At 44.4% G+C, this 21,004-nt stretch overlaps 1 protein-coding gene across 1 annotated transcript in view; it reads left to right on the top strand.

Moving 5' to 3' along the window:
* The window catches only part of unc5a (unc-5 netrin receptor A), a 159,085-nt gene that overhangs the window by 105,379 nt on the left and 32,702 nt on the right, over window positions 1-21,004 (top strand). The window contains 3 exon segments of the mRNA XM_056276575.1: window positions 15,678-15,821; window positions 17,417-17,520; window positions 19,232-19,412. Coding sequence (XP_056132550.1) covers window positions 15,678-15,821; window positions 17,417-17,520; window positions 19,232-19,412 — 429 coding nt within the window.

The following is a 21,004-nucleotide window of genomic DNA, read 5'->3' as shown; positions in this document are numbered from 1 at the left end:
CCCTCACTATGATTTCTCATCAGACACATGATGAGGAGAGTGGAGATTGGCATTTGGGGGGTGGGGGGATTGTTGCATGGGCAGTCTGATTTGATTGTGTTTGCATTTCATCCACCTGCAATGATGGAAATGATCCTGGTCCAGAAGCCCCTTTGTCACCCCTTCAGCAAACCCTTTCACATGGAATATACATGCATTTACGATTCCCCTTTCAATAAATTCGGGCGACGGTCTTATAAAGATGATTAGGGATTTTTTTAATCTTTTTTTTAAATGACAGCCAGTAAGGCCACAGCAATAAAAGTATAGCATGGTGCAGAAAATAATCAAGGGCTTCAAGTCAGCCATGTCTGTAACACAGGTGAGTTTTACTATATAGAGAACAATACCCACCCCTGGAAGCATACGTATAGGCAGTATTAAGGGACTCTTTGATATTCTCTTTAATAACTCCAGATGCATTAAATCTCTATCACCTCTGACCTCTATAAGGGAATATGACCCTTTCTTATACATGGTGGTTTATCGCACCAAGCTCCTGTCCCCCATCAATTCTTCGGAGTCTAAATACCACATTACCTAGTCCGTAATCTTTTAAAACCATCTATCACTTTCTGACCAGAACTAATAATGTGTTATGGTGCCACAGGGCCAACCCCTGTGTCTGAGAAAGCAGCAAGGTTTCATTTGTATAAAATATGTATTTTCTGATTGACTAGATCCTGGATTTTAATGTGATGTCATAATTCATTTCTGATTTAAGGGGAGATAAGCCAGGCTTAGCTGGAACAATCTCTAACCTTTATTTTAATACCTCCATACTTATCCTTGGTATTATAGAAGCCAATCAACTCTCTCTTTCTCCCTCTCTGTTTCTCTCTCTCTCTCGTCCTCACACACACTCTCTCACCACACACACACACACACACACACACACACACACACACACACACACACACACATACACATACACACTGGTGGCGACCTTTCTCTATGTCTCACACACTTTTGTCTTTTCACCTTCAACTACCCCACATATGTCAACGCTTTCACTATGGATGAAGAGGAAATACCTGTGCCCGTGCATTAGACTCCAGTCCCTCTCGGCGACTCTATCGACATTCAGTGAAATATGACAGCAGTGACCGACCGTTCACCACCATTCTGTTGTTGCTAATAACTAGGCAAATTTAGGATGGAGGTTAAGACGCTCCCTAATGGCACTGTGATGGCTCTACAGTGATTAGACATGATCTTTAATGGGATATTGGAGAACAATCCAGCCACAATTTAAGCAAAAGCCGATAGGCCCCCGAGCCAGGATCTAATGAACAGGAGGAAATAAGAGAAGCAGGGGGAAAGAGGACAATATAGTCCTAAATGAACGAAATGGCCTTGTACCACCTGCTAAGCATCGATCAATAGCCAAGGGGACTAATTGATAATGCATTATTAGCTGCTTCCCCATAATGGGACTTGTATTTCATCCTGTCCTTGATTGTGGGACAGAGGAGGAGGATTTGGCGGTGAGGCGCCAGAAAAAACAGATGGCAGGGTGAATTGTTTCTGCCAACACATTCCATCAGGTTTCCTGGGCAGGTCAGCACAATCCTGTCGCTTTCCTCGTGTGTGTGTGTGTGTGTGTGTGTGTGTGTGTGGGTGTGTGTGTGGGTGTGTGTGGGTGTGTGAATGCATGTGTGTATATATGTATGTGTGTATGTGAATGTGTGTGTATATGTGAATGTGTATGTGTGTATGTGAATGTTTGTGTGTGTGTGAATGTATGTGTGTGTATGAGTGAATGTATGTGTGTATATATGTGTGTATGTGAGTGTGTGTATATGTGAATGTGTGTGTGTGTGTGTGTGTGTGTGTATGTGTGTGTGTGTGCATATGTGACTGTGTGTGTGTGTGTGTGTGAATGTTTGTGTATTTATGTGGGTGTATGTTTTATGGGTGTGTGTGTGTGTGTGTGTGTGAACCCAAAACTGAGTGACCCGGACAAATTGCGAGGGGAGTCAAAGTGGATTTAATTGAAACTTATGTTTGCCTGGCCTTGAGACAACTCCAAGAGATGTGTTTGGTTTAGTGGGAGCTGGACAAGCCAAGTGGAATTCAAAACATCCCTTTTGTGCTTATTGATCCGTAGAGTCGCACAAAGGCCATAGCTCGTAACTCTTCATACTTAGCGTGGCATGGCTCCTCATCTGGAAACACAACAAGAAGGGTCTATTCCTCTGAAACAGGCCTTGACATGTAGGAATAATAAATTACGGAATTAACTGCAATTAGCGGAACAAAAGTGGAAAAATGATAATTACCGTTTGTCAAACAACGCCGGCATTCCAAGCTCCCACACGCTCAGCCTTTGTCCTCCCACCAAAACATATCTCGCCTCAGTCCCACACCGGCTTGCTCAAAAGTCATTTACATATTTGTCACTCTCATGAAAGCTGCGCTCCCACTGAAAGTTGGATTACATTCAGGAGTAACTTTATTGTTTTTTTCTTCACGTTGGTTGGATTGATTTATTTCTCCATTGTGGTTAATTCCCACCAAGGGATATATATTGTAAGTAGGTTGCTTTAACTTTGGATGTGTTGTTGTTGCTGTTGTGTGTGTGTGTGTGTGTGTGTGTGTGTGTGTGTGTGTGTGTGTGTGTGTGTGTGTGTGTGTGTGTGTGTGTGTGTGTGTGTGCTGACATGGTTGCTCGCTGGCTCACCTGAGGTAAGTGATTTTAGAGGCAGGAAAGTCCAGGAACAGGAGAAATAGCCCCCTCAGCAAGTGGGAATTGTAAACCCTAGACCACATGGGAATTCTGTGTTTCCACAAATTTAGTCCCAGTGTTGCAGCATTAAGGCTGATTCTCAGGTGATGTGTATACCAACTTGCTATTTCTGTAGTGCAACCCCCCAAAAAAATAAAAAATAAATAAAACAATATTGTCACCGCTTCCCTCAGGCATCGGAAAGCTGGTTCCAGCAGGGATACCGACAGTGAACCCAGCTGTGATAAATTTGGGTAAACACAACTTCTGCAAGCAAATGTTCTTTATTTGCAAAGCCCTGTAAAAACAAAGCACATCAATTTTACCCCCTACAAACAGATGCACACACACACAAACACACAAACATGCACACACGCACACATGCATGCACGCATACACGCATATATGCACACAACTGCACGTCCGCTGTAGTTAAAAACAAAGAAGATTAGGAAAGTTTGAGTTTTTTAGCACACCTGGAAGGTTGGGAGACAAGGCTGTGCCGTGTGCTCACGGGCTAAAAATGGGCTGTGGATGCGAGTGGGGAGGAAGAGTAGAAGGAAAGTAAACAAGAGGGGAGGAGAGGAGGGAAGAGCGGGGATGAGATGAACAGATTGGGCTTTCACGAGGTGAACCAAAGGGAAACAGCGATGATGTTGTGTTCGTTGCGTATTGTGTTTTTTCGTCTCATATAAATATATCTACAGTTAAACTGTAGCTCAAAAGGAAAGTAGTCCTTGTTATTATTCATTGTTGTGAATGCTGCACAATTTATAACTGGGCCAGGATAATTTAATGTCCACATACAGTTGTGTGTGGTGCATACAATAGCCATGCAATGGTACATGATGCATTAGCTGAATTCATTAGCTCTACGTGGAAATGAAGAATGATCTCGGGGGATTTATTAGTAAAACTAACAATGTATTTTTCACCCATGCGTCTATGCATGGGCAACATGCATATGGAATATGCATAACCCAGGTGGGTGCTGCACATTGGTGGTGGTTGAGGTGAGTCACCCCCTTCAATGTGAAGCGCTTTGGGCATCTAGAAACACGCTATATAAATGTAAGGATTATTATTATTATTACTATTATTATTCAAGGCCCACATGAAGATAATTGTAAAAGAAATTAAAATAATTAAAAGGCACATGCTAGGTCGCACTTTAAAAGCGATTGGGTAGGTAATGCCAATACCTCTCCCTACAAAATTTGCACAATCACTGACATTTAAACAAGACATGGGCACAAGTCCATGAATACTGGGATGGCATCCAGCACTTTATCTCTGCCCCCGTCCATTGGGTTAGTGGTTGTGTCAGGAAGGGCATCCGACGTAAAATTTCGTCAAATCAGTATGCGGACTAACAAGACTATACCGGATCGGTCGAGGCTCCATACTGGATTGGTCGAGGCCCAGGTTAACAACGGCCGCCGTTGGTGCTGTGTCCTCACAGGGTACCGATGGAAACTATAAAATTTGCTGTGGTGACCCCTGAGAAACAGGGAATAAGCTGAAAGAAGAAGAAGACTGGCGTTTAAACAAAGCTAGCATGCTGACTGCAGTGGAGTGCAGCACACACCGTAAAAAGGTCAGGGCAACTTGTATGTCCTCAGTGTCTTTGTGCAAATATACATGCTGTATATACCAATAGGTAGCAGAAGTTGCCTGTACATTGCGAGATTCAGAACCGAGTAGGCTGCGTCACCACCACCACCCCGCCCCCCACCCCACCCCCACTGCCACTGCCACCTCGACGAAAGGAAATGAAATATGATGAATTCTTATTTTTCAGTTTTGCTGTAATGTAATTTTACCTTTTAACCTACCTTCATCTTTGAAATGAACAGAGCGGATGTTGCGCTGACAGAGGGAGATAGTGTGGGAGTTTGTCTTGTCACTCAGCACCTGCTCTGCTCAAATTCGTTTAAAAATAGTGGAGCCAGAAGGGGTAGCGAGGGAGCTGACAGCTAAATAGTCCGCGGAGATTTTTGATAGTCAGAGGAACTCAGTGGCTGACAGTTAATGCTTCGTGTGTTTGGCCCCAAAAGAGACTTTCGGTATAGGCCTTTTACACACTGCTCGAACACAAACACAGCGTCAAAGTTCTCCTTCTGAGCCCAGAGCTGTCAGGTGATGTAGCTAAGATGTAGCAAAATATGCTATTTCAAGAAAGTAAGGCGGAAAGAATACCTGCGATCTTCTCCCAGACGACCGTCGGGGGGGGGGCAACAAAATAACCTCTTTTGCTCATAAAAGTATAGTAATTCTCTTAAAGCACCATTAGGAAGGAGCAGCCTCAGGTTTGGGTGCTGTCTGTTTAAGCTAATGATCCAACAACAAGTTAGCTAAGTCCTGCACGTTTTTTTTGGGGGGGGGGGGTTGGATTTTTTCTCCCCCTTTTTCTCCCCAGTTGTATCCGGCCAATCACCCCACTCTTCCGAGCTGTCCCAGACTTGTTTCCAGGCTTGGTGCTCCCGGGCTACTTAGAATGACCCGAGTCTAGAAATGAATATAAACACAAAAAGACAGCAGAGGTTGGTGGTAAAGATTTATGTAGGAGTAGTGGGGGGGGGGGTTAAAATGTGAGCCATGTACAGAAATATCAGAATAATAAAGATGATTAATGTCCCTGGATTGTGAAGAAATTGGGATTCTCACTGATGTTTAGTAAAGATATTTCAAAAAAGTTTAAGGTCATAGGCGTACAACCCAAAATTGATTTGATTCAGCCACTGCTATCGACCCATCCTTTTTTTTTGTTTTGTATTTTTTAGATATTTTCCCCCTTTTTTTTTCTCCCCAATTGTATGTGGCCAATTACCCCACTCTTCCGAGCCATACCGGTCGCTGCTCCACCTCCTCTGTCGATCCGGGGAGGGCTGCAGACTACCGCATGCCTCCTCCAAAACATGTGGAGTCACCAGCTGCTTCTTTTCCCCTGACAGTGAGGAGTTTCACCAGGGGGACGTAGCACATGGGAGGATCACGCTATTCCCCCCAGTGCCCCACCCCCCCCAAACAGGCACCCCGACCGACCAGAGGATGCACTAGTGCAGCGACCAGGACACATACCCACATCTGGTTTCCCACCTGCAGACGCGGCCAATTGTGTGTGTGTGTAGTACGCCCGACCAAGCCGGAGGTAACACGAGAATTCGGCAGAGAGTCCTGCACATTGCTTTGCAGCAGGATTCAAATGTGAATGCATAATGCTGCACACGCCGACGCAAACGTGCATGAAAGCGCACCCTGGTTCAAAAGAAAGTCTGTTTCTCATCAGGTACTGTATTTTGGGTTTTTGAGGTTCGAGAGTGAATAACAAGGCAAACTCCACTCTTCTCCTTTATAGTGCAGGGAATCAAATCATAACATGTAAAGTCGACTTGGAAAAAAAACTGTCTGTCTTGTGCAGCAGTTTTTTCTTTTTAATTATGTGTTCAAAAACAGATGTGTGGAAAAACTTTTTTTTTTTTTTATTGGATTGTTTAACAAGACAAGTTGATAGTGCTCACACTTTATAGGCTCGGTAGCCACCGGGAACTGATCCAGGATGGATTTACTGTATGTGATGAGAGTTAATATTTCATCCATTCACTTTTTCTTTTTTTGGAACATTTGTCTAAGGTCAGACTGAGAGCAACATTTATTTGATATTTTCCCCCTTCTTTATTGTACCGCTGGATGTCTGAAAGCAGCACGCTTTATGAGAATTATCAGGCAGTGTTAAGGATATATGGTTTCTTCATTGCATATCAAGCTTTGATTTGATTTCAGATTTAGTGACGAGGTATAAACTAACCCACTGAATGAACAAAAGCACTTAAAACAAGCACCTATTGGCATGAAGTCATTATCTTTTGTGGATATCTGTGGTGCACCAACTTGAAAAATGTCCCTGTTTCCCCCTGTTCCAGATAAATCTACTTCAGGTTACTTAGCAAGAGAGAAGCACCTGATATGTTGTAGATTCGTTTCTCGACCTACTCTTTTTTCTTGGATTATTAAATTCCCATTTGAATTATAATAATGATAATGACGAATAATTGCATAATTTGCTGTATAATTTGCCGTGCTGCATCAATAATGTACGTGTAGCTCATTTGGTTAACCATGTTTAGTGGCGTCTGGGTAGCTTAGTGGTCTATTCCGTTGACTAACAACACGAGGATCGCCGGTTCGAATCCCCGTGTTGCCTTCCTCTTGATTGGGCGTCCCTACAGATACAATTGGCCTGGTCTGGGAAGCTGGGTGTGGGTATGTGTCCTGGTCGCTGCACTAGCGCCTCCTCTAGTCGATCAGGGCACCTGTTCGGGGGGGAGGGGGAACAGGGGGGAATAGCATGATCCTCCCACGCGCTATGTCCCCCTGGTGAATTTCCTCACTGTCAGGTGAATAGAAGCGGCTGGTGACTCCACGTGTATCGGAGGAGGCATGTGGTAGTCTGCAGCCGTCACCAGATCGGCAGAGGGGGTGGAGCAGCGACCAGGATGGCTTGGAAGAGTGGGGTAATTGGCCGGATACAATTGGGGAGAAAACCCCCCAAAAAATGCTCAGTCAGTTGGTTAGTTAGTTAGTAATAGCTAATTCATTACATTTAAACAAATATGATTAATATTTTAAATACTTACCAGAATTCCTATGAGCCATTACTCTGTTTCTTACAAACCAATGGGACCACAAGCAAATGTAAGTAATATGTTATAAAGTCAGATAGCAATCATGTAATATGCTGCAGGAAAGGGTAGCAAGTATTTAATTTTTCTTTTTTTAACCTGATGATGCGTGCAACATGTCTTCGCTAAATATCCGAATTACTCCTCATTAATTTATTCTTGACTGAAAAACAAAACCCCCAAAACTGCCATAAGATCATGATTTTGGCATGATAGAGCATGTCAAAGATGCAGAATAAAAATTGTGATAGTTTTGTGGAAGGCTTTTTCTAGGTCTCGGAGTTTCCCCCCAGGCTGTTTACTGAATGCTGTTTGTTGTTTTGCTGAACATTTAGATTCACCCACACACCCTCATTGAATTACCAAAAAAAACAAAAAAAACAAAACAACAACAAAAAAAACCCTCTGCCTTCCAATTCACTCAACACCGCCGGCCGAGGGCCCAAGAGGGGCCGACTGATCGTGAGGAGTGAGGCAAAAGCCCCTAATGCAATTTGTATGGCAGAGAGCACTCAGCAACCAGATGGGAGCTCACTTACCTGCGGCAGCCTTCCTTATTTACTTTAGTGCCCAAGGCCATGTCAGACAAGACGGAGAGAAACATGTTAGCCCCAGCAAATTATCACGGCTTTCATGCGGGTAACATTCTATCAGATCCCCCCTCGCTGCAGAGTGTAATAGAAGTAGACGCAGAGAGCTAAAGGCCTTCACCTCACACGTGTTCTCATTCGAGGTGGGACAAGGTGTGCGCGGGAGATAAAGAAGCGGGTCCTAGTCACTCCCGGCCTGAAGACTGTGGCACCCAGAACATTCTGCTCTTGCCAATCATTGTGTCAGGATGTTGGATGGCGAGTAATTACAACAAAGGCACCGCGGTAAATCATGGTTTTGAGACTTCATCTTTGAGCGTTATTGAGGAAGCGTTAAGACGAAGTGCAGGGACGCTGCGTATGGATTTTCCATTTCATTGAAATAAATCTCCGTTTGATATGTCAAAACTGGGATTTTATTGATTGATTAATTAATTTGTTTGTTTGCTTATTTAAAAAAAAGAAGAAAGAAAGCTACTTTATTTTTTCATTGTACCTTACAATGAATTGTATTCTTCCAATGAAATGTGTCTTCTGCATGTAACCCATCCTATTGCATAGGAGCAGTGGGCGGCTGCAGCGCCCGGGCACCAACTCCAGTTCTTCTTTCTATTGCCTTGCTCAGGGGCGCAGGCAGGAGTATTAACCCTAACATGCATGTCTTTTTGATGGTGGGAGGAAACCGGAGCAAGCGGAGGAAACCCACGCAGACATGGGGAGAACATGCAAACTCCACACAGAAAGGACCTGGGACAGTCTGGGGTTCAAACTCAGGACCTTCTTTCTGTGAGGCAACAGTGCTAACCACTGGGCCAGCGCGCCGCCCCACAGTATCTAGTAGCCGCTAACTGTTTCAGAACATATGATAGATACGCATAAATCTAATTTTAGCATCGCTGTTGCATGTGAAGGCTGTGTACACAGACACGGGAGTTATTCTGAAGTTTATTAGACCAGTTCATTATCACATTGGAAACCTGTGAACACCTGAGCAGATGACAACCCAATCTAAGCTTTATTTTAGTATACTGCGTGGAGCATTGTTGTGAGATCCTGTTTGTGAGTAGCATATTGTTTTGACTGTTTGTGCCTAATTTGGTAACGCTAGCTCTTGCAAAGTGACGATCTCACGCGCTCTCTTGGGTAACAAAAAGTTTGCCTACCATCATTAATTATATTCGATTAAAACAATATTCATTTAAAAAAACCTATATTGATTTACGAGATGCAAATCACAAATCTGGCAGATTAGCTTGATTACCAGATTTAACTCGAACTCATTATGATATTCATTGTTGGAAATCACGGTTCAATTTCCAAAACCTGAGACAAATCAGAAGTGTTTGCGTTGCATCCTTGTATTTTGTGTATAGCTCGGCTGCCGTAGCTCGCCAGGTTGCTGATTAAGAAATGATTTAACCGTAATCTGAAGACAGATCCTTGCAGAAACATAGATGGAATTAAAAAAAAAGAGGTGCCGCATCCCACCTTAGTCTCCCTTTTTTAATCAGGAAACTATGAGCTGTCCCTTCAAAAGCGCATCTCGTCCGCCACTCTTTCCCCTGGCACGTGCATGGCCGTTCAGCGCAGCAGTAGACTTGGGTAGATCGAGGAGCTACCTCGGTCTCCTTGGTTTGGCATTGGACTGAACCTAACCGGATTTATTGGAGCACTACCTGCTCCTGTGTTTGTCAGCCATTAATAATCTGTAACGACATTCAGGGCATCAGCGGGGGCCTTGCAGCGTGCATTCATTGTGGAAAATGGACAGCTCAATCAAAGGGAGCGCTTGAAAGGCTGGTCATAACCAGAGGCAGAGCCTTGACCCAGAACACTGTCCCACTGACTGAGGCGCAACCTCCGAATGTGGAGTCTGTCTGCTGGATTCCCTATGTTCCTTACCCCACCCCCCAGCTCTATAACTCTCTCTCTCTCTCTCTCTCTCTCTCTCTCTCTCGATCTCTCTCTCTCTCTCTCTCTCTCTCTCTCTCTCTCTCTCTCTCTCGCTCCCTCTCCCCCTACCTATCTAATAGAGCCATGGATCACTCAGAAGGCCACGTTGTCCCTGGTTAAGGACAGCTAGTCATGCCCGCACTCCCGAGCCGCTCTGTTCATCGCGCCATCTCTTTATGTCATTGGGCATAGGCCACCCATCACCACACTGCTTTACATGGTGATGGAGGTTTGATGGCAGCAGTTTTGATCAAGTTCTGGGCCTTGGCGATGACATGGCCCTGCCCTTGGCTGGATGGCCTGAGGTTAACGCTTGAGTTGTTTAAACAAGGGAAGAAGGCTTCTTTTATGGTAGGTGTTTTCTGCTTGAGGCGCTACAACTTTTATTTAGAACAGTAGGGGCATGAGCTCCAAAAGTTACTGGTGAAATTTCATTTTATGTCAACTTTTTTTTTTTTTTTTTTGGAAGACTATGGTAGTTGGCAGAGGAAGAATCCATTGTTGTTTCCATGAAAAGAAATGCGGCCACTGCTGGTGGTAATGACATTGATGCCACCAGGTACAAAGAGAAACCACGGGAGGAAATGAAACACTTCCAGCATGCTTTTGAGCAGTTGCCAGGATGTACAGGCGGCGCATCTTTAAAAGCGATCCGTCTGTGATGTCTCCTCTCAACCAGTTTGAACTCTTCTCTTCAATGACGGATTCCCATGATGTAGAGTCACCCAACTCTAATCCCCCTATATCCACTGATGAATCCAAAACCAGACACACAGTAGGGATGCAGCCTAATTGAATTTCCTTGGTCACAATGAACACACACTCAAATCCTGCAAGTTCCAGTGTCTGCCTTTGATAAGCAAATGACCCCCGTGGAATTGAGGTCACTGCCTGCGAAAACAAGAGTGAGAGAGAGAAGAAAAATAAAGTCCCTCACTCAGACAAGCCCAATATCGACTCACCCCGGATTGAGCCCAATGATGTTTACCCTTTGTGTGTTCAGACCCCATTGGCTTTTTGGGGGAGATTCATCCTCCACACACAGCAGCAGTACGTGCATGCACAAACTTTCGGATCGACGAGAGAACGGACACACACACGTATACAGACACCCATACACCCATTCAAACACACAAACACACACACACACACACACACACACACACCACATTAACACAAAAGGATCTACACATGCTTTCGCTTGGTGTCTTCAGGCGTCACTGTCTTTTGTTAAGAGTAATAGTTTTCTGTTCAAACATTTAAATGGACATCTGCGAGCAATCGTCTTGTTGCCACAGATGGGAAGAAGGCATGCCCTGGTAAATGCTATCGCCTTGTGTGTGTGTGTGTGTGTGTGCGTGCGTGCGTGCGTGCGTGCGTGCGCGCGCCTGCTTTAAAATTCCATTGCTCTTTGCAAAATGAAGACCCTCACACAAAAGTGAGATCAGTTAATTCATGATCCTACCCACTCTTCATCTCTTTTGTTCGGTTTCTTTTATTTCTTCCCTGCTAAAACTCCGCGTGTTAATATTCCGCAGTGAGTTTGCATTGGTATTCCTGAGGGTATTCTGCAGCCAAAGACATTTTCCCTGTTGCCCCTCTCAGAGCCAGCGTCTGCCTGCTCGCCGTCTGCCTCGGTCCTCCTCACCAGCTCTCACACACACTGATGATTGACAGAGGCCGATACTGTATGTTTTAAGACCAGGAGTGAATGGTCTGACTTAATCACTCATATTGCCACAGGGGGAGCAGGTGCATATTTAAGTATGAACGTGACTGTATTTAAGTAAATCTGTATGAAGGCACGGAGTCTTCATATATATGCATATGTAAATGTGTGTGTATGTAGTATATATACACACACACACACACACACATATATATATATAATATAATACATATCAATCAATCAATCAAGTTGCATTTTAAATAGCGCTTTTCTAGCTGCAACAGCCACTCAAAGCACTTTACAATTAATTCACACACACACACAAACACACACACATACATACATATGCGTAATGCATATATATGAATATGTGTGTGTATGTGTGTACATACGCTCCTCGTTTGTTGAGCACTTTTATCAACACCATTGACAGTTTCTGAAAAAAATGCTATATATATATATATATATATATATATATCAACACAGATACAGGAAAAAAGTTTTTAATGCATTGCAGTACAAGCTTGTTTCATGTGTCACGCACTCATCAGCTGCTAATGTGGTTTGCGGCACAGTGGCGCAGTGGTCAGTGCAGTCGCCTCACAGCAAGAAGGTCCTGGGTTTGAGCCCCGGGGTAGTCCAACCTTGGGGGTTGTCCCGGGTCTGTGTGGAGTTTGCAGGTTCTCCCCGTGTCTGCATGGGTTTCCTCCGGGTACTCCGGTTTCCTCCCACAGTCCAAAGACATGTAGGTCAGGTGAATCGGCTGTACTAAATTGTCCCTAGGTGTGTCGTACCAGGGTGTGTTTACAAAAACCTATCAAACTACAAAATTTAAAAAGTTCAAATATTTTTTTAAAAAAAATCATTCGCAAGGTTGTAATGTCAGAACTTATGGAGGTGGCTAAGCGCTCGTGTAAATGTTTCACAGAGGTTCGCCGAGGTTTAAGATGTTGGGTTAAGTCATAAACTGCAGCAGAAATTAATTATCACGGAACAGCGAAGTGAGATGAAGGCTGTCTCTTTGCCTGTAAAGGGGGTGCACATTTCCTGTGACTCTTCTCGAGCCTGTGCACACTGGCGACAGGTAAGACCGGTGTAAACCAGTTTTGACAGGGACCGCCCGTGCCATTATTGCCAGCTAAGGGTTGCTTTCCATTAATCAATGAATACAGCACTTGTCAATCGTAATGGCTCGCTTGGGGCAGATGCGTCAAGGTCAAACTCGAGTTGAGAAACGTCAGTTTTATTTACAATTCTCCTAACTGTGTTGTGTATGAAAACTAAACAAAAAAATATTTATCCCCCCCCCCAATCTTTGTTAACCGCTGTGAAATTGCAATGCCTTTTTTGTTCATAACATTAAAAGTGATGGGATTGTTTTGTCCTACTTATTAATTGGAGTGAAATTGGACAGAGTGACTCACAGCAGCGTTACTGCAAGGTGTCAGAGACAGAAGGTAATTATGGAGACAGAAGTGATAAGGAAACAGACTGCAATTATACAGGCAGGCAGAGCTTCAAATTGCTCTTCCTATTGTTTCTCACCTCAGGTCCCCATTGTTCATGCTTTGCATCTCCATATAGATCTTTATCGCCGCCGTTCTGTCTTATGCCTTAAAGTTTCAGAGTCCATCAGTAAATCACTGACGATAAGAATATCTAGGTAAAATACAGTCAATATAGGATCATCTTATTTATACCTGGAGTATCCTATATCAAAAACAGGGACAAATAGGGGTGTCCAGGTAGCATAGCAGTCTATTCCGCTGCCTACCAACATGAGGATCGCCGGTTCGAATCCCCGTGTTGTCTCCTGCTTGGTCTGGCGTCCCTACAGACACAATTGCGAGTGTCTGCAGGTGGGAAGTTGGATGTGGGTATGTGTCCTGGTCACTGCACTACTGCTTCCTCTGGCCCCATCGGGGCACCTGTTCAGGGGGGAGGGGGAAGTGGGGGGAATAGTGTGATCCTCCCACGTGCTACATTCCCCTGGAGAAACTCCTCACTATCAGGTGAAAAGAAGCAGCTGGTGATTCCACATGTATGGGAGGAGACATGTGGTAGTCTGCAGCCCTCCCTGGATTGGCAGAGGGGGTGGAGCAGTGACCAGGACGGCTCAGAAGAGTGGTGTAATTGGCTGGGTAAAATTGGGGAGAAAAAGGGGAAAATATTTCACGAAAAAAAAAACAAGCTCAAATGTTGGTGACAAATGTGAATAAATGGGTTAGCAGTGAGGTACATGAGGTCCATCCATCCATCCATTATCCAAGCTGCTTATCCTAATCAGGGTGGCTAGGATGCTGTAGCCTATCCCAGCAGTCACTGGGATAGGCTCCGGCATGAGGTACATGAGCTGCTTTGCTTAAACATCTTTGCATAGGTACAACGCTGGATAACTATGTATGGCATTAGATGCATGTCAGTTTTCTTTCTTTTCCTTTCCAGACTGTCAGTGACAGGGGAAACATATAAGAGGGTAGGTAGGTTAGTCAAATTCTGCACTCAGCGCAGACTGTTGTTGATGCTCAGAGTGGCACTCCAGGGCTGGCTCCTCTACGGAGGTAATCACATGAACCGAGAGCAACGCCATTAAGACATTAATACATGGAGAGGTCCGCCGGTGACCCCCGCAGCTACTTATCACTCTCTGCCTTACCAGCTCTGGATTCACTTGCTTCTTTTTCAGGCAGCTCATGTCACTGCGGGGCCATCCCACTGCTGTCACAGGCCTAGCAGACCCCAAAAACATCTCCCCTCAATTTGTTTACAAAAGACTCCCCATCTCGTTTTGATGAGTACCTTGCATCAGTGCAAGTGTGGTATAATTGCCATATAGGCTTGATAGTCTGATAGGTGCCACTTAGACAGGCTTCAATCAGCTTTACGCCAAACCTAGAAATGATAATTTCGGACAGATCAAGTGTGCGAGGGATGTGTGAGAGTGTCGTTAAGTGCTTTTAGGTAAATGGCTGTTGAAGAGCCTCTCATCACTGAGACCCAGATGTACAGAACCATATATATATATAATATATAAATAAAACCATGCATTGCTTGCATTGGTGTCAATAAAGGGCTCAACACCTCTTTTCAAAGTGCTCTTGAGAGGAAAGATCAGAAAGAGAGAGTTTGATGTTGAGGGAAATACATGACAGCCTCTTTATAAAAGAGGGAATGAACAGATCACGGTGGACCTGATGGGGATCAAGGTCACTGCTCAATATATATCAAAAATTATATGTCTGGCTTATGAGTCCCTACTGAAAGGCCAAAGGAAGAAAAAAAAGAAAGAAATATTGCTTCTCAAATATCAAACAATCTAACAGAGTAATGAAAGTGATTCAGTATGATGACGATATGATGCCTGGATGGGGTTAGCTGAATGTTCTTCATCACTTTTTTCCCCGCCCGCTTTCTATGTTGTTGTTGTTTGGGATGGGTTTAATCAAATTACTTCCATTTGGAAAGGCAGTATCAGTTCTAGCAACAGTGTTGTGGAAATGCTGCATGACCCCCCCCCCCCCCCCCCCCGACCGCACACCGCTTTTGGGATTAATATTCCGAGAGAAGCAGGTCTGGCTGAGTGTTTGTGTTTGTTGAGTGTTTGCTGAGCGCCTCCTCGTTCCTCCCCAAATGACTGTGTCCGAGACAACATTTAAACTGTCACTGTTTTGCAGCACCCCCCCAAAAAATCTCACCCCACCCTGCCAAATTACACCAAAGCAGACTGGGAGGCTTTCTTCTCATTCCTCCCAGTTAACAGGCACTCTGTTTGTATTTGATTATAGTGTTCTGCTTGTTTATTCTGCCCGCCTGCAAATGAGTTCTCCTTTCCTGGTTTGGGTCATGGCTAGAAATGCACATAAGGAATGAGTTCAACACATTTTCACTCCCCACTGAGAAATACTAATGGCCCTTTAACACTTCAGCAGCACTTAATTAGTTGGTGCAGAAGAACTTAAGTCAACTTTTCCTCCATTCTCACTTTTGACTATGAAATTTGTGTATCTTTTTTGCAGCCCTGCCTATAATGCAGGTGAAGATTGACATCACCAGACAGCAGGTGGAGAAGGTATTTGGTCTCGACGAGTACTGGTGCCAGTGTGTTGCCTGGAGCACAACCGGAACCCAGAAAAGCCAAAAAGCATACATCAGGATTGCCTGTAAGTGCACCTTAAAACCATTACCATGTCATTATAAATGCCCCCACTGCCTGGCACTTTGCTTACATGTTTCAATCTTTAGATAATCATAAGTGGGTTAGCGGGGTAGAGTGTTTGCCTTTTGGCAGTGTCTTAACTATCTTGTAAAAATTAGCCCAAAGGCCACTATGATTTGATGCCATGGAGTGCGTTATCATGATTACCATTACGTAACTCATGCTCATTAGATTACACATCAAAGAGAGGAAGAGTCTATGTTGGAAAAAAAGGAAAAGTGGAGCGCCACATCTGAGTATTCATGAACATATTTCTTGCTCGGTACAGTGCATCAGCAGCGCTCACGCCTATGATGAAAATAACCAGAATAAAAACTGATTTTGAAATGTATGGCTGTGCAGCAATCATAAATCTACCCAGGGACTACAGAGGCATCCCTAGCTGCAGCCTCAACATCTGAGCATTTTATAGCATTCCGCCTATTAATTCACACATAAATATGCATTATTCCAGACAGAGCCAAACGCAACACTGTCTGCAAACCAAGACGTTTGGAAAACACACACTCGTTATCCAATCCTGTGTCAGAGCTCAAAGTCAGTGAGATGTGAGAGAAAACACACACACATACCTGAATACGTGCACGTGTGTGCACACACACACACACACACACACACACATGCTCGTTCTCACACACACGCTGTGACACACACACACACTCTTACACACGTTTAAGCCTTCCAGGGCTGTTATATCTTAAGTCTCTTCCAGTCTCATTACATCACCTATAATTAAATTGAATGTCACAATGCACTCTGCTCATCTTAATATCGCTTTTAGTATGATTGGGCAGGACAGGCCTAACATCTGTTTTAAGAAATTCACCGGAGGGGCTTCCAGCCACACCCTCTGCCACGAGCAAAACGGCAGCACGTTGTTTGAGTCCAACAAGGGGGAACACGGCATCAGCTGCACCTCAGCTCACTAGCTATCTGTGCCCAGTCTAGTTCATCAGATTCAACTAGCTCTATGTGTACATCCCCCTACAACAGACAAGCACTGCCAATTTTACCTGTACAAATTCTATAGTCTCTGTGTACTGACACGTATATGGCGGGAGTAAGTACAGCGGTAAAAGAATTCATTGAGACATTATGTGAAGCGCCGTGCAGTCAGCCGGGCTTGCAGGAGCTCTTGTCCAGGTGCCTCGGGGCTTTGTTTGTTGTGCGGCTGCTCTAAGCCCTCCCACACATGCAGGATAGAGGGTGGCGGATGCTGGGGAGAGGAAAGTGGATGGGAAGGGGGAACGAGGGGGTAATGCAATTTCTTTTGCCTGATATCGGTGCCCCTCTGGCAGTAGACAAGCATCTTTAAACCAGCCAGGCAGCTTGTAATAAGCAACATGGCTGGTGCCACCGATCCCTCTGTGACTTGGAGTGCAACGTGCTCAGCGAGGGGAGGCATCTTGGTCATGGAAATAAAAAAAAAAACAGAAACATTGTCAGGTTGAGTATTTGTACATGTTTTTCATTTAAACCTCACAACATCTCCAAGTATTGTAACAGGATACTTTTTTTTCACTACCTCCTCTCCTCCAGACCTGAGAAAGAACTTTGAGGAGGAGCCGCTGGGGAAAGAGGTGGCATTGGACCAGGAGGTGTTATTGCGCTGCCATCCTCCCGAGGGAGTGCCACCCGCTGAGGTGAGAGACGGACAAACTAGTCGGCCTTAGCTAGAAGTTATTTATAGTTTCACATTTAGCATCAGTTTACCCTTTCTCTACTACTAGCGGGACAGCAAACAAAACCAGTGAACAACCCCCCCTCCCCCCCTCCCGAGGCTTTGCTCAGTGATGTACCAAGGACCAGACAACCCTGAAGGGATGAATTACACCTCTAATTATTCCCACTTATTGATTTATTATCTCTTTTACATCTCTGAGAAGCCGTATATCACATCATCTTGTCACATCAGTCAGAATAGGCTTGGAGGCCTCACTCCCCGTTTGGCAGCTCTAAAGGCCTATCCATAATTAATGGCTCTATTTGCTCCTCTCCTTCTTTCTCCCCTTCTCCTTCCCTCTCTCTCTCCATCCTGTCATGCTCTATCACTCCGTCTTGTCTCCTCTTCTTTTATGCTTTCTCGGTCGTTCTATATTGCCCCTTCCTATAGCTCTCTCACCACACCCTCCCTGTTGCTCTCTCCCTCTTTATATCTCTCTCTTTCTCTCGCTCTCTAATGATCTAGGTCTCTATCCCTCTGTTCACTGGCCAGCTGTTCACCTCATCTGCAGCATGCTCCCAGCTAGGCACTAACTGCTCCAGTAACAACATGAGCAGCGGCTAGGTGGGCTTCTCAGACAGCTCAGAGACCTGCAGCAGCAGAAGAGCTGGTCACAGTCAGACAGCGCAGGGGCAATCTGGACAAACAGGGGAGATGGTGTCAGCCGGAGTTTGGTGTAGAACATCAGAGCAAAGGGTGCCACAGGAGAGAATGGGGACAGCACAGGACAAGGGAAGGGGGGGGGGGGCAATTATGAGTAGCATCAAAACTGACTTTACATCAGCATTTGCTGATTTGCATGTTTGCAAAAACAAAGATTAGAATAAATGCAAAACAAAGATGTGGGTATATATAATATACATATATGAAAGATAAAAATAGTCTTTTATTCCATTTTCTTCTCTCTTTCGTTTTCAGTGTATAAATCTAAAGGGATGTGTACAAAATAATGAATGTAAAACGGGTGGTGTATTAAGCGAAGGCTTCGGCCTACACCTTTTCGGTCAGTGTAAACCTGCTTTGGTTTGTCAGCGCTTCAGAAGTAATGACTTATTATTATCTATTTACACGTGTATTTGAGTTGTGTAAGTTGAAAATGACCGAAATAGGCTAAACTAAACAAACATAAACAAATTGTGTTTCGGTGTGATAGCTACTCCTGAGGGCACGCAGGGTGGAGTGAGAGCAGGAAAACAAGCGAGCCGGAGCTTACACCTAAAATAAAAAAAGGAATAAGAGAAGGTTTGATTTGTTCTGAAGGGGTATCTGCACTACACAATATGTGAATCTGTTCACTCGCAGACCTCCAGCAGTGAACAAGATCTCCAGCTGCTGAAAAACCAAGCAACGCACCCAACACTGAAGGAGGATCAGAAAATAAATCAATTTGTTTGATAAATAATTTAAATCCCTCCCTTGCATCTCGTATCATACAAAGTTTTTTTCTCGCATTTGTGTGTTTGATTGCTTTGAAAATGACGTAGCTCACTATATTCTTCTCCCAAATTGTACAAATGGTGCTATATTTCTCATTTTCTACATCTTTGTGGGCATTTGTCTGGGACAAGAGGGCTGGGAAGAGAATTCACCTCCAGTTGCAGCAGGCTATGACCATTGAAACATGTTTTCAGGTGGAGTGGCAGAGAAATGAGGATGTGATCGACCCAGGGAGCGACCCCAATTTCTTCATCACGCCTGACCATAATCTCATCATCAAACAAGCCCGTCTGGCGGACACAGGCAACTACACTTGTGTGGCCAAGAACATTGTTGCTCGCCGCAAAAGCACTTCTGCCACGGTCCTAGTCTATGGTAGGTTACTTCTTGTTTCAACAGGGCAGCATAATGTCAAAGCTCAGTAAACCAAGGGGTAGTCAGAGGTTTGAGCTCACATATGATGTGGGAACTTCTTAAACATGTGAACATGACACCCAAAATTCTGCCTTTTTGTATGTGGCCTCCTACTGTTATCCATCCAGGTGACCTCTCCATGTATGGCTGCTTGCATGGTAGATACCTTGGTGCGGTTTCTTTTTGTCACGTGTGTGCTGTACAAAGTATGATGTACTTGTGATAACACTAATATGCAAAGTTACATACGGGGATGCTTATTCCGCTTGCACAAGTCAGCTTTTTAGTTCACCAAGAAACAACTTCTTCTAAAAACTGTTGATGAGATCTGAGTAAGGTGTTTCTGCATAACCATTAGCACAGCTTAAAATTTTGCAGGCAGACATCGCTATAAAAGCAGATGTAGTCCCCAATCTTGGGTCTTCCAGTCTCCCTCACTCTGTTGTTGAGCTAACATGAAAGCAGAAATTGAATTAACAGCAAACTGTAAATAATGACTTGGCTTGATAAGCACACTGACCTTTATTAAAATGCAGAGGAACAGCATATTTTCCACCATAGAGGGTTCCCTGGGTACGAGCATTACTAAGGTTTGAATACATTACAACCGAGCTTAATTCTCAGCTACCTGCAAACAAGAGAGGTTAATAGCCTGGGAACGCACTATGAAAAGCAACATTGTGCACACAAGAAGGATACACAATCTGGCAGTGTCTGTATTTGTTGGGATGGCAGAAAAGACAATAAAACCTTGCACTATAGTTAGGCCAGAACAAGAACAGTTTCTAATGTGTTCAAGCTGTAGGTGTCAAAACGTACTGCAGACTAAGATTACTAATACAGCCGTTGCATTATAAATATGTGGTTTTATAATCTTGACATTTTTTGTGTGGGGAAAAAAAATCATCCAGCATATATCAATTACAGCTATGTTACTGAAGAAAACACAATTGTCCCCAGATCACAGTTGATTACTATATATTTCTTTTTGTTCTGAAGATAGCTTACTAGTTTACTAGTTTGGAGCATTTTCAATCGATTATATGCCTTTTTAATCAATGGTTTTCACTCTTAGACGGAAAAACTGAACAAAATTGCAAGGCTGGGTGTCTGGGTAGCGTAGCGGTCTATTCCGTTGCCTACCAACATAGGGAACGCTGGTTCGAATCCCCGTGTTACTTCTGGCTTGGTCGGGCTTCCCTACAGACACAGTTGGCCGTGTCTGTGGGAGGGAAGTCGGATGTGGGTATGTGTCCTGGTCGCTGCACTAGCGCCTCCTCTGGTCAGTCGGGGTTCTTGTTCGGGGGGGGGGACTGGGGGAAATAGCGTGATCCTCCCACACACTGCTTCCCCCCAACAAAATGCCTCACTGTCAGGTGAAAAGAAGCGGCTGGCGACTCCACGTGTATCGGAGGAGGCGTGTGGTAGTCTGCAGCTGTCACCGGATCAGCAGAGGGGGTGGAGCAGTGACCAGGACAGCTTGGAAAATAGGGTAATTGGCCAAGTACAATTAAGGAGAGGAAGGGGGGGAAATCCAGAAAAGATTAAAAAAA

The sequence above is a fragment of the Lampris incognitus genome, chromosome 1 (genome assembly GCF_029633865.1).
Source record: "Lampris incognitus isolate fLamInc1 chromosome 1, fLamInc1.hap2, whole genome shotgun sequence".
In the NCBI taxonomy this organism is placed as follows: Eukaryota; Metazoa; Chordata; class Actinopteri; order Lampriformes; family Lampridae; genus Lampris; species Lampris incognitus.
This window is presented reverse-complemented; position numbering and strand designations above follow the sequence as displayed.